Source organism: Corvus kubaryi, unplaced genomic scaffold (assembly GCF_017639235.1).
Source record: "Corvus kubaryi isolate FWS band 111438036 unplaced genomic scaffold, C.kubaryi_AGA036_p1.0 split1-37355, whole genome shotgun sequence".
Taxonomy (NCBI): domain Eukaryota; kingdom Metazoa; phylum Chordata; class Aves; order Passeriformes; family Corvidae; genus Corvus; species Corvus kubaryi.
In genome coordinates this window covers 3,495,075-3,514,010 of record NW_024582078.1, presented here as the reverse complement: position 1 = coordinate 3,514,010, position 18,936 = coordinate 3,495,075, and the positions used below count along the sequence as shown (strand labels likewise).

Sequence of the window (18,936 nt, the reverse complement as noted above, 5' to 3'; positions counted from 1 at the left end):
GAATCTCTCAATCCCAGCTGCATCCCGGGGGAATCTCTCAATCCCAGATGCATCCAGGGGAATCTCTCAGTCCCTGACCCTTCTCAATCCCAGCTGCATCCCAGGGGGAATCTCTCAGTCCCTGACCCTTCTCAATCCCAGCTGCATCCAGGGGAATCTCTCGGTCCCTGACCCTCCCTGCTCTCCCACCCTCTCCCCGCAGTGCACCTGTACAAGTGCGTGGCGCAGCGCGAGAGCTGCGGGCTGTGCCTCAAGGCCGACCCCAAGTTCGAGTGTGGCTGGTGCAGCGGCGAGGCCAAGTGCACCCTGCGGCCCCACTGCGGCTCCCCCGGCGCCCAGCCCTGGCTCGACTGGTCCAGCCACAACGTCAAGTGCTCCAACCCGCGCATCACCGAGGTGAGGCCGCGCTCCCCGCCCCCGCTCCTCCCGCGGCCGCTGGGCTGTCTCTGTGCTGGCCAAAATCCACCCGGCCCTGAGAAACAGGGATAAAACGCTCCAGTGCTGTCTGGGAAACCGCTGGCATGTGGCCAGGTGTGCAGCCACTGCCCCACGGGCAGCTGGCACTCGCCAGCCGTGCCACCCGCGCCGGGGTGACCGCCACGGACTGCTGCGGGAATGCTAATTTAACCAGGGAGCTAATTAGTCTGGAGTTGATGCTTCTGATGTTTCTGTTCAGCCCACTGAGGGATGCAAAATGTGTCCCAGGAGCATTTTCGCCAGTGAAACTACACTCGCTCTGTTAACGCTGCTGTGAGGAGTGACACTCTATCAGGTGGGAATGAAGGAAGGTTTGGGTTTCTCGGTTAATTAAATCCCCCAAAAAAGCCTCCCTTGCCCTAGCTGTGCATCCACGCTGCAAAAGGTGTAACAGAGTTGGATCAGAGTTGTCTGTTACACCAACGCTCATGGCAGGGCCGCTCAGCACCCAAAATCTGCCAGCTGAATCAGAACCCAAGCGAGTGTGGAAGTTTCCTCTTAAATTAAATTAGTTTCTACACTGGTTTAACTAAACTGGCTCAGATCCCAGGGGAGGGAAGCATCAACCTCCTTTTTATAGAGGAGAGGAGGAAGCACAGAGGCTGCTGCTGTGTCAGGGCTGGCTGGGGCTGCCTGGAGGATGATGGTGCTGAGGAGGGTCCATCCATCCTCAGGGATGTCACCAGACTTTTGGTATTTCTGCCTTAGACCTGTCCAGCAGTGCTGTACCTCTCTTGGGCAGGTTTTTCTCTTGTGCAGGCAGGGTGGAGCTGCTGAGGGGCAGGAGAGGTGCTGGGGCTGGTTGTGCAGAGATGGGAAACATTAAAAAGGCTTGGAAGCCTGTCCTTTCCCTGTTTGGTTGGTGTCTTTGTTTTCCCAGTCCCAGCTGTCCTACCAAGAGATTAAATGAACCTTAAAGGCTTCCCTGGCTATTCCCCTTGCCCTGCCAGTGGGCAGAACCCAAACTTCTCTTGCCCGAGTGCTGTTCTGCTGCACAAGGTTATGCTACGAGAAGCAAAACAGCCTCTACTGAGATTTGCTTCCCCATAAAGCAGGCAGAAAGTTGTCAAGTTGAAGAAATCTTGGAATTATTTATCTGCCCCTCCTTGAGCTAAGCAGAGAAGGGAAAAATGCTGTGCTCCAGCCACCAAGTGACTTGCATGTGAGCAGTGCCAGGCTGGCTCTGGCAGCTGGCTGCAGGCAGGGCACTGCCACCAAGTGTTTTATCACTGTCCAACTTGAAAGCAATACTTTTGGGCTCTGTCCAAGGAGAAAAGAGCAGAGCTCTGCTGATACAGATTTCTTGACTCCAGGTCTGTGTCTCAGCCCTGAGAGGGAGATTGTGGAGGAGACCATGAGACCTTCACGGCTTTTGTTGCTGTTGGGTCCTTTCCCGACATCTGAGTTTTCTCAGGATTCTGGTACCACGTTGCAGTGCCCAGTGCTGTAGAGCTGTACAGCTGGGTGGCCACCCTGCCCTGCTGGGACTGACCTGCCCCTGGCAGGTCCAGAGCTGGCACTGGTGGCACATCCTCCATCCCTTGGCCACCAGCAGTGACAGGACTGGGGAGCAGGGTTTGCTCTCATGCTGAAGCTCACATTGCAGCCTGGATTACCCAGACTAAAAGAGCCTTTAATATGGGCTGTTTCCCACTCCTTTTGCTTCATCTGGCCAGGTTCACTCTTTGTGACAAGCCTGAGGTCAAGGGCCTGGCTCCCAGGCGCCAGTCCCTTCGGGGGATGCATAAATAAGAAGAGATTGTGTTTTAATAGTTCTAAAAGTAAATGAGCAGTGGGGTATTTGCAGTCCTTTCACTGAGTGAGAGGCCCAGCCCTCCCCAGCAATGTCCCCTCAGCAGCTCAAAACTTCCAGCCGGTCTGTGGCCTTAGCAATAAATAAATAAAAATCAGTTTTCTGGCGAACAAGCGGCGCTCTGATCTCCTATTCATTTATTTGCAGGCCTCATTAATATAACATCAGCGCAACAAACAGCTGAAGGGGGGGCAGTGTCAGGCTGAATAATGGAGTTGCTCTGCTGAGATAACAATTAGGTTCTGAATGTGCCATCAGCTGAGGCAGAGACAAGGAGGGATCATGCCGGGATGACAATGCTCATGTGCCGCTTCCCCACTGGGCTCATCAGCTGGGATCCAGAGCTTAGAGCAGGAGGAGAAAAGCACAACGAGGATGAAGGTGGATGAGGTTTGGGGAGGGGGCGGGGGCTGTGCCATTGATTGGGTGCTCTCTCCGCACCCGAACAGATGCCCAGGGGTTGCTGTGCAGGGCTCGTGGCTCCCCTCCAGCTCTGCAGGGAAGGCCCCAGCAGCTCCCAGCCAGCCCCGGCCCCAGCTCTCCCTGGCTCCTCACTGGCTTCTTCTGCAGGCGAAATGTTGCTTCATGTCAGAAACTCTCAGCGATTCAAGCAGCAAGACGTGACACTGAGAACATTCACCCCTCATTGCTGGAGCAGTGTCTTCTGCAGGCTGGGGAGGGGAGGGGTTCTAGCACTGGGCTGGGGCTCCTGGACCCCTGGGATCCTTGGATCCCAACCACAGGGATCCCTTGGACTCCAGCCTCGGGGATCCCTTGGATTCCAGCCTTGGGGGTCCCTACCCTGGTTTCAAGTAAAAGGCAGCAATAAGAGAAGTGCTCTGGAGCATTTCTGTCCCCTCCCTCATCAAGGACGGGGTGTGAGGGTGACCGAGCTCCTGCCACCCACTCCCCCATCCCTGTACCCAACCCTTTTTATGAATAACCCAGTGCTGCACACCTGATCAATCCTTCCCAGCATTATTACAGGGGCTGGATTGGGATTTCTCTCCTGCAGTGGGGAGAGGTGACCTGCTCAGAGTAATTCTGCCTCCCACAGCAGAGGTGCAGATTGCTAAACAGCAAATATCCAATTCCTGGTAATGGCCTTGCTTTTCCTCAGCTGCCCTTTGCAGGTCCCTTTCATCCTCCACAGAGCTCTAAGTGAAAAGCCAGTCTAGTGAAGTGATTTTCTTGAAATTGGGGAATATTTCTTGCTAATCCTGTCTGTCTTGGATCAGAAATTGGGGCTGGAAGCCCAGCAGCCTGGGCAGCTCCCAGCACAGCCCAGCTGGGATTAAGGCAGAGCATGGGCTGGCTGTGCTGGAGGTGCCTCATCCTCACCCCAAGAAGAAGCCCAGGGATGCTGCTCAGAGGGTCCCCAGCTCTGGGTGCACCGGGACCTTTAAGACTTATCTTCTTTCTGTGATTTTGACTGAATCTCTCCAGCTGTAATTAATTGAATGCATCTGTCCTAACCCTGGGGCTGCTTTATGGCACAGTTACTTCAAAACTGTTCAATTAGTGGCCACTAAAATCTAGGTCGAGTGGAGCTCCATATTGGGGATTTTCCAGGTCAGGACATTTTTTAAATACAGCATCAGCTCAGCTTTGTTCGGGGAGGCTGCTTGGCCCCGCTGGTTCTGCTCAGGTCAGGAAATGGCAAGCGGTGACTCTTTCCTGAGCAGTGATGAGACAACGAGCCCAGCAGAGTAAGTGCTCCAGTAAATGCATTTTAACATCATCCAGAGCTGCAAAGGACAGCTGTAACTGTCAAGTGCGTGAAGTGCCAAGTTCAGGTGATTCCCAACCAGTGATGTAAACACTACCAGGCCTCCAGGACTCGGTGTAACACAATCCAGCTTGATTTTGTAGTGGGTTTATGGGCACGTCGAGCTTCCCAGAGCTAAATGATACAAGACAGGCCATGGGGTGAGTTACAGGGAACAGGAGCACAACAGGCAGTGCGTGGTGAATAAATTAAAAACCTCCGTCAGGCGGTGGAGGGGAGAGGGAGATGGGAATTAAAGGATGTGGAGGAAGGAGGGGGGGGCTTGGTGGCTCTGCCGGGTGCCTGGAGCTGGAATAACCTCAGCACGTGTGGCCAAAAATGGGACAGAATGCCCAGGGAAGTGGTGGAGTCACCCTGGAAGGTTCAAAAACCACATGGATGTGGCACCTGGTTTAGTGGGGATGGCAGGATTCCATCTTGAAGATCTCGGATGTCTTTTTGGAGATGCCTTTGGGGAAGTTGGAACCAACTGTGATGAGGACAGGGATGTCCCACGAGGGCTGCTGTGGGACAGGTCACTGAGAAGTGCTGTCCTGGTGGGACTGGTGTTCGGCCACCTCCCTCACTCACTCCTAAGAAGGTGGAGAAAACCAAGCATCCATCTGGGAACAGCAAGGGAAAGGCTCTGAAGAGCTCAAGTTTTTTTGCCAAAGACGAGGGTGGAACAAAGAAGCGTAAACAAGATTTATCCATTAAATTAATTAAATAGCATTATTATGGATTGTGTTTATTTATTAATAACAGCTGCAGCACGGGGAAGATGAGAAACTCACCCAAGAGCAACAGCAGAGCGGTGGCAGATTCAGGATAACTGTCTGAGAGTCCTGGGCCCAAATTTTGTGACTATGCATTATTGAAATTTATACTCCTAATTGAAGAGGAGATTGTCCTTAATGCAGGTCCGGGGAAGCAGGGATGGTTATGGCTGAGGCGGGCTATAAACAGGCAGCTTGAAAGCACACACCTCACCCTTTAACATTTTTAAGTCATTCGAGGTGCCAAGTCACTAATAAAATGTGACATTAACATTCAGAGAACAGCCAAGGCAGAAAGTAAAGTTCTCCCAAGCACCAGGCTGCTTCTGGAAGGTGACTTACCCTCTTCTGGACAGAGAAGATAGGAGCTAGGTTTATCCTTCTGGAAGGATTTCGGGGGAATGGCATTGCCCACTCCTCTTGGCCAGCTCAGGGACCTCGGAGTCCTCTCTTGGAGCACGGCACAGATAGATTTCAGCATCCTTGGGCTTTTCCAGGACATCCAGAAGGGCCATGAGGGGGTGGCCATGGCTGGGTTTGGCAGCAGGAGCAGGAGGAGGCTGCAGCACTCAAAGCAGAAGTGTTTCCAAACCAGGGCGGGGCTGAAGAACGGGCGTGGTGGGGATGTCACCTCCACTTCCCTGTGTTCTGTTTCCCTGCAGATCCTGACGGTGTCGGGGCCGCCGGAAGGAGGGACGAGGGTGACCATCCGTGGTGTGAACCTGGGCCTGGACTTCTCGGAGATCGCGCAGGGGGTGCAGGTGGCCGGGGTGCAGTGCACGCCCCTGCCCGAGCACTACGTCGTGGCAGAGCAGTGAGTGACCCCTCACCCGTCCCCACCGTGGGTCCCCAGGGCTGGGCACCCCACAGAGCCTCCTCCCTGACCTCCAGCCAATGCTCAGGAGGCCAAAAGCTCGCACAGAACCTGGGCGCCTGCAGGAAGGGCTCTGGAGGTGGACATGGGGAGGGGTTCCTGCACGTTCCCACATGTTCCCACACTCTGGACTCTCCCTGCGGGGGTTAAGCAGCCCTTTAAGTTTTCATTAAATGTTCTGTTTCCTTCCTGCTTGGCTAAGCACCTTTGCTGATGAGCACCTTGCTGCTGCCGCCGAGCCTCCGCGCTCCCCGTGCTCCCCATCCCACTTGGAATTCCGCCGGCGCCGCCGGCTGCACGCAGCCATTTGTTAGGCAGGCGAGGCGGTGACAGCCCCTTAATCCGAGTGGGCCTTCACTGGAGTCAATTCATTTGTTTCACTAAGAAAAATGTCAGGCCAAAATTAGAAAATAGGCCTGTAACAGGGGATGAGCAAATAAACCCCACGGCGTGACAGCCGCTCCTCTCCTGCCCTGGAGGGGCTGTGCTGGGGTAGCCAAGGTGCTCAGGGGGTGTTGGGGGTCATTTGTGCTGGGTGGGACAGCAGAAAGAGGTGATGTCTCCCCTTGGGCTGTGTCGTCTCCTGCTGGGGAGCAGGACGGTGCCCTGTGCAGTAGGATTGTGAGTGTGGAGATGGCCAAGACCCCACGGGTGGTCGCAGCAGCACAGACCTGCCCCAGCTTCGGGAGCAGCTGAAAGGAGTTGTCCTCTGCTGGGAAATGAATTTGGTGGCTCCCACTGAGAGCCCCAGCAAAGTGCAGGACCTGTCACCTGGCGGCTTTGGTTTGGGGCTTGTCCATTCCTTGTGGTTCTTTCCCCATCTGTCAGGCAGAAGGGGCACTGATGACCCCTCTGGAGCAGCGAGAGCGAGTGCAGAGTGCCAGGGGATCTGGGATCACGGGATGAAGGGTGCCTGGTGTTCCTGCAAGAACGGCTCCAACCATGGCACCAATACCCCGTCACTGCGAGCAGTTGGGGCTGTTCTGCTGAGCAGGACTTTGTTATATTTTATTTTTCAAATAAAGGATGGAAGATTATGAAATTATCCCCCTTTGATGGTATGAAACCCTGATTTTATAATCATGACTCTAATTACGGCTCTTGAGCTTTCAAAGTTTGTTAACATCATTAAAACATTTACCCTGGGCAGATAACAGCAAGCGTTAGCATGAGAGCTGCCTTTTAAAGATGAATACAGATAAAAGGACCCTCTTACGGGTTCTGTGGGCAGACTGAATTCCAAGACTGTAATGACTCTGCCATATGCTCCAGCCCCGCAATCTATCAGCCAGCAATTAGGTTAATGTTGGTGAAAGGGCCACTTAGCCCGGCAATCAGCACCCTACAGCTCTGCCGAATGCATCATTTTGTAACAAGGTACCTGCTGGGGATTTGGCTTTTAGCGGGACTGGGGACCAGGTGTACCCGGTCACTTGTGCCCCGTCCCACGGCCCTCCCTGCCCGGGCTGTGCTGCAGCTGCTGCTTTGCTGGCAGAGTTCAGTATTCGGTGATTCCTTGTGGGAGAGAGAACCTCCCCTCTCTTCTCCTGCCCGTGGCGGGTCAGGAACCGCTTCCCAGGCTTTGTTTGCCGTGCCCCGAGCTCGGAGTGACCTCCTCTCCCCGCTGCCAGTCTGCAGAAGTGAGGGAGGAGCAGGCAGAGAGGTGCAGGGGCGATGTCTGGTTGAAAGGCAGAGCGAGGAGCACGTGGCAGAGGAAGGCACGGAGCCGAGACGCTTCAATCCCTGCTCTCCAAAGGCAGCGTCTCTCTAGGCAACCCCTTTTGATGTGCAGCAATGAGGACGTGCACGTTCCAGCTCTTTACCGGTGTGTGTGTATTTCATCGGCCCTCCTGGCATCACCTGTGCAGGCGAGCTGCAGCTTCTTTTCTTCCTTTAGTCTTCGCCTTTTATTTTATTTTACTTTGTTTTATTTGCAGTGAATTTAATGCTGCTGAAGGCAGCTGGAACGCTGCCTCCCCAAACTGGGGCCTTTTGTGTCTTTGTGTGTGATAGGCAGAGGAGTGAGCGCTTCCTTCTCCTTCAGCCTCAGCAGGCAGAGGCTGCTCTGGCTCTTCTCAGGTCCCTCTCCTGGGGTCAGAGCCCACGGGTATCTCATCATGGGTGGAACTGCACCTCCTGCCTCAGGCAGGTTACTTCTACCCTCAGCTTTTCATCCCTGAGGCAAATTACCCATCCTCAAGTCTCCAGTCCCGAGGCAAGTTGCTCCCACTCTCAGATTTCCAGTCTGGGGCAGGTTCCTCCCACCCTCAGCTTCCCAGTGCCTGCAGGGATGCTCTTGAATTCATCTTTCCAGCACTGCTGTGGGAGCATCCACCCCTTTCAGGTCCATCTGGAGAGCCCTGCCAGCTGATGCCTCTCTGGAAACCTCCCCCAAACCTGCTGGCACGACTGGCATCTGCTTGATCCCGTCCCCAGCTAGTGTCACACATCCCCCGTGCCCTGGGATTTGGGGGTTGTGCATCCACAGTGATCAGCCATGGTTAACCCCAGCAGATCTCCCTGTCCCTGCAGCTTTCCCAGCCTCAGGATGTGCCTGCGGGGCTGAGCTGGACCACACCAGGAGCACGGGGACAAGCTCCTGTGACCACCACGAGTGTGTTTGTGGCAGCCAGCCCTGTCCCCCAGCAGAAGCTGCTCTCCAGGGCTGTCTCTATCATCCCCCAGCCGGTTTCTCCAGTTTTGATTAACTGGGAGTCTGCAGTGTGAGCTGTTCCCTTAATGAACTCATCTGTTACTCTGAGGACTTTGCACTCACTTTGCTACTGGCTAATATATTGCCATTAGTGCTCTGCTTTGCTCTGGAGTTTACAGCTTGTAATAATTATGTCTAATTTTGATTTTTTTCCCTTTAAATTACTACATGGGGTAAAAATAGACTCAGTAATTAACTTCTTCCAAAGAGGCAGATATCAAAGTTAAAGAGGAGGGGGGAGAGAAAGGAGAAAAAAAGGCAGTGTGGAGCTGTGCAGGGCACTGCTGGCACCTCCTGCCAAAGCTTCCCTGCGGCATTTCTGCTTCCAGGATCGTCTGTGAAATGGGGCAGGCGCTTCCAGGGATCAGCTCCGGCCCAGTGCTCCTGTGCATCGGAGAGTGCAAGCCCGAGTTCACGGCCAAGTCAGCGCAGCAGTACATGTTCGTGGTGAGTGTCCTGCTGGGAGACAGCACATGTGTCCCCCGGGAACTGAGCGTGGCACATGGAAGGGGTTCAGCTCCAGGAGACAATCCCAGAATTGCCATTTTTTTCTGGTGGTTTCCCCCTGGTGTTGCACAATTTTGGGGGGCCCAGTCAACAAGCCCAGCTTGCAGGATTGAGAGCCCACCCTGGGAATAAACCAGGGCTCCCACAACATTTGGGTTCAGCTTTGCACCCCCAAAACAGTGATTATGGAATCACAGAATGGCTTGGGTTGGAAGGGATCCTCAAAGACCCAGTGCAACCCGTGCCATGGGCAGGGACACTTTCCTCTGTCCCAGGGTGCTCCAAACCCCGTCCAGCCTGGCCTTGGACACACTTAGGGATGTCCTTCTCTGCTGCCACAGCCCCCCACAGCAGCTCCCTGCAGCAGCAGGAGCCCTGAGCTTGTCCTTTCCTTCCTGCAGACTCCAGCCGTGAGTTTCCTGAGCCCCAGCCGCGGCCCGGAGTCGGGAGGGACCATGGTGACCATCTCCGGCCACTACCTCGGGGCCGGCAGCCGCGTGTCCGTGCTCCTGGGAAACCAGACCTGCGAATTCCACGAGTAAGAGACCAGCACAGGCTCCTGCAGCACCTCCTGCCCCTGTCCCAGCACAGATCTGCTGGAGCTGAATGTGCAAAAATCCATCTGGGAGCCCCTAAGGCTCCCATTCCCTCTTTTATTGCATGAAACCATCTTCTCTTTTATTGTGATGGAGGCTTGCATGGCAAGGGAGGGATTCATCGGTGTCAGTGCTGTCCATTATTTCATTTTAATGCTGTTCCAATGGTAACTGGTCTGAAAATCTCAGCGAAACACCACTGTGATGGAAATAGGCTTATATTGGCCATCAGTACCTGCCCCCAGCCCGGCTGCTCTGAAGAAAATGGAACATTTATAAGAAATATCTCCTTTCTCTTTCCACTGCACTGCTTTTATTACAGCCACTGCTGCAGGTGCCTCGACCTCCGAAAAATGGTGTGGGATCCTCAGGGCAGAGCAAGGCGAGGGTCTGCTCACACGTCCTGCTGAGGAACTTGCACAGCCATCAATCTCTGCTGGGATTTCAATGGCAAATTTGCTTTTTCCCCAGCAGTGTGAACACACAGTTGACATTTGCAGGGTTTAATGGGTTTTCCTGGGGCTTAGTTAAAGAAGAGACGTGTGGTTTACATCTGTGTGCATCAGTACACAGCCCTGCCCGCCCTGCCCACCCTGCCGGCAGTGGGCACAGCCTGGTGCCAACCCGATGTCCAAAGGGATTCTGCCTCCCAGATCCTCACTCAGGAGGACTTGAGGAAGTTTCTGGGAAAGCAAAGATCCCTGGAGGGGAATTTCTCATCCAAAAGCCTGAGAGGTTCTTGGATGTGGGAGCTGTGGGCATTCAGGTGTGGGAGCACAGTGGGTTATTGGCAGTGCTTGTTCTGGATCCATCCCAGGATGGTGCCTGGCGAGGTCAGGGCATTCCAGGACCTCCCAGTGCAGCTCAGTCCTGAACAACCCATCAATATCTCCTCCCACATCCAAAACAAAGGTGCCAAACTGCTCCCTCAGATGGAGACAGGGAACAGCGTTACCACCAGCAGAAGAGTGGGATCAGCCCTGGAACATCATCCCTTAAACACCTGATCCTACTCAGGCAACCTGCAGCTACTGGCCTGCAAAGCCTTGAAGAGCTCTGGATTCCCTGGATGTTCTAATTGCAGCGGGAAGCAGAAACTCGAGCAAGGCGAGAGCAGCGACTGAGCAGCTCCATCCCTCACGTGGGGCCACGCTGTGCACTTGGTTTGCCGTGGACTGTTTGGAGGCAATGAACTTCAATTGTACTCGAGGGTGTGGGGGAGCCTGATGAGATGAAGCAGCTCCTAATGAGATTCCCTCTAATTACAGCTTCCCCCATTCTCCCCTCTCTGATCAGAGGAGTGGGTAGATTCACCATGACGACATAATAATAGCACAGAAAGCTAATTAGCTGATCACAGGGAGCCGGGAGCTGCTCTGCCAGCAGCCCTGCATCACTCTGCAGCCCGTGCCAGAGCTGGGCAGGCACGGCGGGGTCTGGGGTGGGCAGCAGAGCAGGCAGGGCAGGGCAGAGCAGGCAGGGCAGGGCAGAGCAGGCAGGGCAGGGCAGAGCAGGTAGCCCATCAGGCTGCACAGAATCACTCCAGCACTCAGCACAGAGGCAGGAGAATCCCACCCCTCACACAAGGAGGCCTTTGCAGCTAAATTAAACCAAGGTGGAGACTGAGGATGGGATGAGGGAGAGAAAAGGAGCAGGGCAGTGGATGTGTTGCTGCATCAACAGACACGGCCGAGTGCAATTGGTTTGTGGTGTTTTAGGGGTTCTTTAGGGGATTATTTCTGTTCCCTCGGTTGTGGGGGGTGGAAGTGCTCAGGTGTGAGCTGGGAACATTGTGGTACCTGCTGTTCCATGCCCTCCTAAATGCCCATACTCCTTAGGGGGGGGCAAGGAGTGTGTAAGGACCCCAAAAAAGGACCACCCGTTGTCCCCCTGCCAGGCACAGACTCAGAGCTTTGCAGGAAGCGGAGCAGGGACACGGCTGCACTTGAGCCTCAGCCGGCCAGCACCTCCACAAGCCCCTGAGGATGGTGAGGATGTTGAAGGTTGCCCATTCGGGAGTGCCAGGTTTTGATTTAAGTGCCCGACTGGCAGTGAGGTGCTGCAGACCTGCCTGTCCTCTCCCCTGGGAGAGCCCAAAACAAAACCAGCCATGGAAAGAACACTGACTTGCAGCAAGCCAGGGGCAGGTTTGGGCAGGAAGGACAGCCACGGGGGCCATGCAGGAACACTGGACTGCCAGGGATGTCCCTCCAGCGCTTCTTGTAGGATCAGTGTCCAAGGAGCCGTGTGGTTCCTCCCAGCTCTGTTCTGGACGCTCAGATCTCATTCCCATTCTGCATCCCTCCACCCACTGGTGCCTTTGTGCTCTTACGGTGCTTCACTGCGCCGCTGCCTCGACCTTCTCTGGGGCTCTGGTGGCAGCAGATGGTCTGTTGTGTCCAGCCAGGCAGCGCCGAGCCGAGGTCACCCAGCTCTGATGGGGAGACAAAGCCCGAGGCAGCGGTGCCGGTGCCATGGCCCTTCCCCAGCGGGGGCTGCACGGGGCCATTATGCTGCTTACAAGAGCCTCGTGTGTGCAGTGGGGTGGGGAGGGGAAGAATTTGGCTTTTCACTGAGCTTATGCGTCCCATTTAAAAGGCAGCCATCTGTTTTCACACGCCCAGCAGAAGGCAGCGGGTTCAGGGGGATGCGGAGCTGCAGTTTGGCACAAAGAGGGATTTCAGGGAGGCTGCGCTGCTCTCCCGGTGGGCAGAGCTCGGTGCAGAGCTCTCTACCCTCCCTCCCGTGCCAAACCCTCCTGCCCATCCCAGGAGCTTCCCAGGTACCAGTCTGGGGCTGGCCGATGGCTCAGCCCTTTAGTGACCCGCCCCAGGACAGGACAGAGGCTGTGACCTGCCCCTACACCAGCCCCATTAACACTCCCCGTTTCCCTCTCGTGCAGGCGATCCATGAACGAGATCGTTTGTGTGTCAGCGCCCTCAGCCCACGGCCTGGGGGCTGTTCCTGTCTCTGTCAGCGTGGACCGGGCTCAGCTGGAGAGGACTTTGCTGTTCGAGTACATCGATGACCCCAAGGTGCAGCACATCGAGCCCGAGTGGAGCATCGCCAGGTAAGGGCACTGACAGCACCTGCTCGGCCCTCCCCTGCCCTGGGGCTCCTCAGCACACAGCCAGGCCAAAGGAGGGGCTCTTTGGAAATGCACTTCCCACCCAGCACCCTGGATGGGTCAGGGCTGGGCATTCCTGGGGTCTACATTTAGCAGAACTCCGGCCTGGGGTTACCAGAGGGGTTGTGTTTATCCAGGCAGTGACAGCAGACCCTGCACCGGCAGTGTGGGGGCCGCTCTGAAGCCCAGATCACCCCCTCAGCTGCAGAAGGGCACAATTGCCCCTTAAAGGCTCCTTCTTGTGGTCCTGGAATACGGCAGAGCCAGCAGCCACCGAGAAAGGGAAAAGCTGATGTCAATCAAAGTGCACTGCGAGGAACAGGGTGGCTGCTGCTGTCACATCATGGGGACATTGCTGTACTCACCCTTTCAACGCTCACCCTCACGGCAGCTTGTCACTGGGGCTGAGCTCCGCAGCGCTGGAGCCCCGGCTCTGTGCACACCCAGCCCACTGACCAGGCCTCTCCTGGCTTTCCCGCAGCGGACACACGCCCCTGACTGTCACCGGCTCCAACCTGGACGTGATCCAGGAGCCCCGGATCCGCGTCAAGTACAATGGGAAGGAGTTTGTCAACGTGAGTAGGGGCTGTCAGCTGGGAACCTCCTTCTGCATCCCCCTGGATGGGGGTACCGGTGCCAGTGCTGCCTGCCTGGGGAGGTTTGCCATGGCAAAAGCTGCTCTGGGGGTGTTTCCCTGCACTCCCCCTAACTGGGGGCACTGGGAAGAGGGAATTTGACACTCAAAAATGGGAAATTACCTCCTTCCCCTACCTGCATTCTCAGTCCATGAGTGAGAAACTGAGATGAACCCCCAGCTAAATGGGGACTGAGCGAGGTTCTTGTGTGTGCTGCGAGTAAGAATGGTACCTCCAGGACCTCAGAAATCATTCTGATCAAGTAGAACTGAAATATATTGTTTCCATGCAGTGATCTTTGTGACTGAGTCCGTATTATCTTGGAAAGGGCAAATCACTTACCGGTCTTTTCCTATTCCTTTTCTCCCCCTCAAGACCTTTTTCATCTGAGCTCTTTTTAAAAAGACATCTAATTTTGTTGCTAGCACTTGCAGTTATAGTGCTACAAAAATAATTCTGAAGACACAAAATTGAATGAAATTAAATCTTTCACTTATGGAGGGAGGCCAAATGGTTGGGTTCTTGCTGCTTTACAAGGCAAGAGCCCCATAAATCAGCGATTTCCCTGCTTTGAGGGCTGGAGGAGCTGTGGGTGTCCTCAGCCCAGCAGGAGGTGACCTTCAGGTTCCCTCCTGCCCACCAGTGTCAGATGATCCTTCCCTTCCCTCGCTGGCATTTGGGAATGGCCTCTAATCACCCATTTGCAGTGTTCCCTATGGGTCTGCTTCAGAGCTAGAGAGGAGGAAAGTGGAAGGAAAAGGGGAAAAAATAAAGAAAAAGGAGTAAGAGCTGCTGTGTGAGCCTTTAGCTCTGCTGAAACATGGCTCATTTTGGGCTCACACTCCATCTCTACCCCAGTGCCTTTGTGCTGGCTGGAGGAGAAGCAAATTGCCCCAAACCAGGGTTGTAATGCCTCACAGAATCAGTAAGGTTGGAAAAGATCTCTGAGATCACGGACCATCAAGCCTGGATTAAATATTTCCAGCTAAGCATGAATCCACTGGACTTCCCAGCCATCAGAGCATCACTGTCCCGCTCAGGGCAGAGCGTTCCCTGCTGCCTCTCTGAAAGCACCCCCTTCCCCAGGTGTGCAAGGTGGTGAACGCCACGGCCCTGGCCTGCCTGGCCCCCCCGCTGACCCCCGAGTACCGGCCAGGCCTGGATGCCGTGGAGCGGCCGGACGAGTTCGGCTTCATCTTCAACAACGTCCAGTCCCTGCTGGTCTACAATGACACCAAGTTCATCTACTACCCCAACCCTACGTTTGAAATGCTGAGCTCCACCGGGGTGCTGGAGCAGAAGCCAGGCTCACCCATCATCCTGAAGGTAAGGAGAGCCTGGCTCAGCCCATGGGGAGAGTCACGAAAACCCCGGAGGGAGGGAGGGAGGGAGGGGGTCGTCCCTGCTGCGGAGGATGGGGTGCCCTGAGCAGAGCCCCGCTGTTTGCACAAGTGGAAGCTGGAGGAATGTGCTGCATCTTTGTCGCTGTTGTGTCCCCGTGTCCCCAGGGCAGGAACCTGTGCCCGCCCGCCCCGGGAGGAGCCAAGCTCAACTACACGGTGCTGATCGGAGAGACGCCCTGCGCCGTCACCGTGTCCGAGACGCAGCTGCTGTGCGAGCCCCCCACCCTCACCGGGCAGCACAAAGTCATGGTGAGGGGCCACCTGTCCCATCAGCATCCCCTTCCCCTCTCCGCCCTTTCTCCTCCTTCCCCAGCTCCCCGAGTCCCTTGGATACTGAACACAACCCCCTGTGTGAGGCCTGGTAGGGTTTTAGATTTTATGGGTGTCTAATTGGAATTTTAAAATATTGATGTGGATTAGCGTGGAGAGACTTTGTCCTTCCCCGAGAGTCACTCCCTTCTAGAAGGGAAAATGCCTTTCAGAGCCTTCTAGAAGGAACAAATCTGTCTGGCAGTGCCTTTGGCACTGGGTGCCATCCTTCCGCTGGATGAGGTTGAGACCATTCCCAGTGTTCTCCCTCCTGAAGGGATTTAATCAGCCCACAGAGCCAGACCTGATCTGCCAAGTGGATGGAAAGGTTTTGCCTTTTCCCAAAGCAGGAGCCAGGAACATCTGAGCACTGGAGTGGTTGGATCGACACCCTCAGCCAGGATAAATCAGTGCCTTCCTCTGCTCTGCCTTTGGGCATCGCCGCTTCCTCTGCTCCCCTTGCAGACCAAACCCCAGCTGCCGAATTGCTGGAGCAGGGCCCAAATGAGATTGTAATTGTGATTTATTTCCCTTGAAGTTCAGCATCCAGAACATATTCAGATTATCACAGTGTGACTCCCAGAAGCGCGACCTGGCTGAGAGCTGCTCACATCTGTGGCCAGGGCACATCCAAGAAAAGCCTGTCCTGGTATTAACTCCAGCCTGTTTGCTGCACAGCTTCCACGAGGGCTTCCTCCTCCCTTCTCTGCCCTGTCCTTGCAGTCACTCTGGTTTCTTGTCAGTGCAACGATCAGGGGCTTGTTAATGTCCACAGTTTACAAAAAGGAGTTGAAAGCTGTAAAATGAAAGTCAAATGGAGCCATCAGATAATAGGAACAAAGCCCCGATAGTGAAGGGCTGGCACATTTATCATCACTTGAAGCCTCCCTGTGTTCACACAAGCGGCCCCCTCTGTGTTTGAAGGCAACTGGAGTTTTACATTCCTAAGCAGAGGTGGCTCCCTGCTTCCCAAGGGATCTGGGCAGGACAGGTTTTGGCACAGGGAGGCACCCCCAGCTGCTGCTCACCCGTGCTGTGCCCTGCAGGTGCGTGTTGGGGGGGTCATCTTCTCCCCTGGCTCGGTGAGCATCGTCTCCGACAGCCTCCTGACCCTGCCCGCCATCGTCAGCATCGCGGCCGGCGGCTCCCTGCTCCTCATCATCGTCATCATCGTCCTCATCGCCTACAAGCGCAAGTCCCGCGAGAACGACCTCACCCTCAAGAGGCTGCAGATGCAGATGGACAATCTGGAGTCCCGGGTGGCCCTGGAGTGCAAGGAGGGTCAGTACTGCCAGGGCCAGGCGCTCTCTGCGTGCTGCAGCCCCGCGGGTGGGGTCCCAGTTCTCCCAGCACCCCGGGGTCTGCAGCGTGGAGCTGGCTGGGTGCTCCGTGGGGTTTGTGGGTGTCCCTTGGGGTTTGTGGGGGGTCCCTTGGGGTTCCCACACCTGCCCCACCTCGGGAGGATGGCAGCCAGCAGCGTGTGAACAGCGGACACGGCTCTGATGTGCAGAGAATGGGATTAGAGCTTGGTCCCGCTTAGGCGGCCTGCCTGGCTCGCACGGCAGGGACGGCACGAGCCCCGCGTGCCCTGCACAAAGTGTCCCCTTGTCCGATGGCTTTGGAGGGAGGGGCTTTTCCAAAGGCACAGAGAGAGGGGGACAGAGGGGCTCCGACCCCCAAATAACAGCGTGAAGCCCACTTGGGAGGCAGGAGGGCTGGAAAGCTGGGCCAGTCCCTCCTCCGGCCCAAGCGTAAGCCCAGAGCAGCAAGAGTAGGTTCAGGGGGTAGGAAGAAGCTCCTCAGGCATTTGCTTCTGGGAAGTTTTGGGTGTTATCTGGAGCATCCAGAGCTGCTGCTTGCAAGTTTCCACATGGACAAGTCCTGTCCCTTGCGAGGAGGCAGCTGAGCCCCCCTCACCCTGCAGGTGAAGGTGGGGTTTTGGGGGGTGCTGCTGTTGTTTCCTACATCCTCCCACCTGGGCAGGGGCTTAATCAATCAAAGTAACATAAATAGAAAGCTGCACATTTCATAGTGGAGAGAGAGAGTTGCACTGGATTTGTTCAGCTGATTTCAAGGGTAGCCTTGAAAGCACAGGGCAAAAATTGAGATGTATTCAGGAGAAACCACAGACAGCTTGGCACAGCTCAGCTGGGGTACAGAGGTCTCACTGAGCCAGCGTGTCACACTTTGGAGAGGGAACACGAGGAGACACATCCAGCTGTAGAACATGGTGTTATGAGAGGAAGAATAAATCCCTTCCTGACCCCTGCAGCAGCTCAGATTTGATCTGCATCAGATTTGATTATCTTGGCAACTGTTGATAGAGGAGGAAAACCAGAAGAAAGGAAAGGAGGGGAGGCACCAAGTTATGAAAACATATCCTTGTTTCTCTGTGCAGCCTTGTGCTGATGTTTTAGGTGTGTGTGCACAGGTGTGAACTGCATACAAATTAGCCACAGCTTTGTTCTCAGTCTCTGCTCTGAGCAGTGCCTGCTCTCCCACCCTCGGCTGCTGAGATGGAGTCTCCAAGGGTGTCTGAGCTCCTCGGAATCCTTTCCTGAGCTGGCCCCTCCTGCCGTGTCCACGGGGAGAGCAGGCAGCCAGCCCTGCCCAAAACCTTCTCCCAAAGGCTCCCGGAGCTCAGCTCTCCCTGCCCTGTTGTCTCCCCCGAACAGCTTTCGCAGAGCTGCAGACGGACATCAATGAGCTGACCAGCGACCTGGACCGCTCCGGGATCCCCTACCTGGACTACCGCACCTACGCCATGAGGGTGCTGTTCCCGGGCATCGAGGACCACCCAGTCCTGCGGGAGCTGGAGGTAACCCGGCTCTGCTCCGGCTCTCCCGGTTCCCCTGAGCCCTCAGGGAAGCCAGCAGGGAGCCCTGCAGCACCTTTACGGCTCCACACCAGAGCGTGTTGGATGCCCTGGGGTCAGCAGGCTGAGCCCCGAGTTCATTTTAACTCCGAGCCTGGAGTTTTATCTCTGCCCACATCACCGGCTTCCTTTCGGTTTCTCCTCCCTGGTGTTGGTTTATTTTTATTTTATGGGGGTTTATACTGCTCTAGGGCAGCAGCAGAGCAGGGCAGAGATGTTATGGTGTGCTCTAAAGTCCTCCTAAGCCGCCTCGAGGTGCAGGGGATGGCTGAGTGCCCGGAGCATCCTGCCCGGAGCATCCCGCTGCTGTTCCCTCGCGTGTCCACAGGAGGGCAAGGGGAATGCCCAGGCTCTCCAGCCTCCGAGCAAGTGCTTCCATCTCCCTGGTTTTTCCACTAAGATGTGTAAAAATAAAGAAAAGATTTTCCCTGGGGATACGGAGGAATTGGGAACGTGCAAGGCTCCAGCGGGGCACCTGGCAGATGGGCCCTGCTCACCTGGGAGAGGGCCAAAAAAAGGATGGGGTTCACAAACATCATCTCACACCTGGGATGGAGCTGCCTTCCTTCCCACGGGATGGGGCTGTGATCCTCACGCTGGGATGAGGCTGCCGTCCTCCGTGTGGGATGTCCACAGGCTCAGCTCAGCTTTTCAGAGACTGGGATTGCCCCAGTATACCCTGAAATCCTGTTTCCTCCACACAGAGCAGGGTTGGATGCAGGAGGGAGGAGTCCTGGTTGCTCCAGGGCTGGATTCCTTTTCCAGGCAGGCACTTCCCAGCATTAAAGCGTTAATTTGGGTTCCTTTCCTCGGCCACCAGCACCGAGCAGTCTCTGTGGCGTTGCTAAAACAGAAGCAGCCTCTCCCAGCCCATTCCTGCTCCGAGTTTTCCAGCTCCATGCATTATGTTTGCTGTTGGAGTTGCCAAAGAAGCTGATGCTCCTGCAAACAAATATGAATGCTTTTTGTTTTACTCATGAAAAACAGAATTGCAGAAGTGATAAATGTGTTGCCAATTACACAGTTGCTTAATTATGTAACGTTAGTAAAACCAATACATAAC

General features: G+C 55.3%; 1 protein-coding gene across 2 annotated transcripts in view; it reads left to right on the top strand.

Moving 5' to 3' along the window:
• Positions 1-18,936, top strand: part of PLXNA2 (plexin A2) — a 139,181-nt gene that overhangs the window by 103,122 nt on the left and 17,123 nt on the right. For both annotated transcript variants that reach the window (XM_042013565.1, XM_042013566.1), the window contains exons 12-21: positions 203-396; positions 5,497-5,648; positions 8,751-8,868; positions 9,330-9,466; positions 12,427-12,594; positions 13,133-13,226; positions 14,373-14,612; positions 14,795-14,938; positions 16,045-16,279; positions 17,674-17,816. In XM_042013565.1, the coding sequence (XP_041869499.1) occupies positions 203-396; positions 5,497-5,648; positions 8,751-8,868; positions 9,330-9,466; positions 12,427-12,594; positions 13,133-13,226; positions 14,373-14,612; positions 14,795-14,938; positions 16,045-16,279; positions 17,674-17,816 (1,625 nt within the window). The remainder of the gene's footprint in view (positions 1-202; positions 397-5,496; positions 5,649-8,750; positions 8,869-9,329; positions 9,467-12,426; positions 12,595-13,132; positions 13,227-14,372; positions 14,613-14,794; positions 14,939-16,044; positions 16,280-17,673; positions 17,817-18,936) is intronic.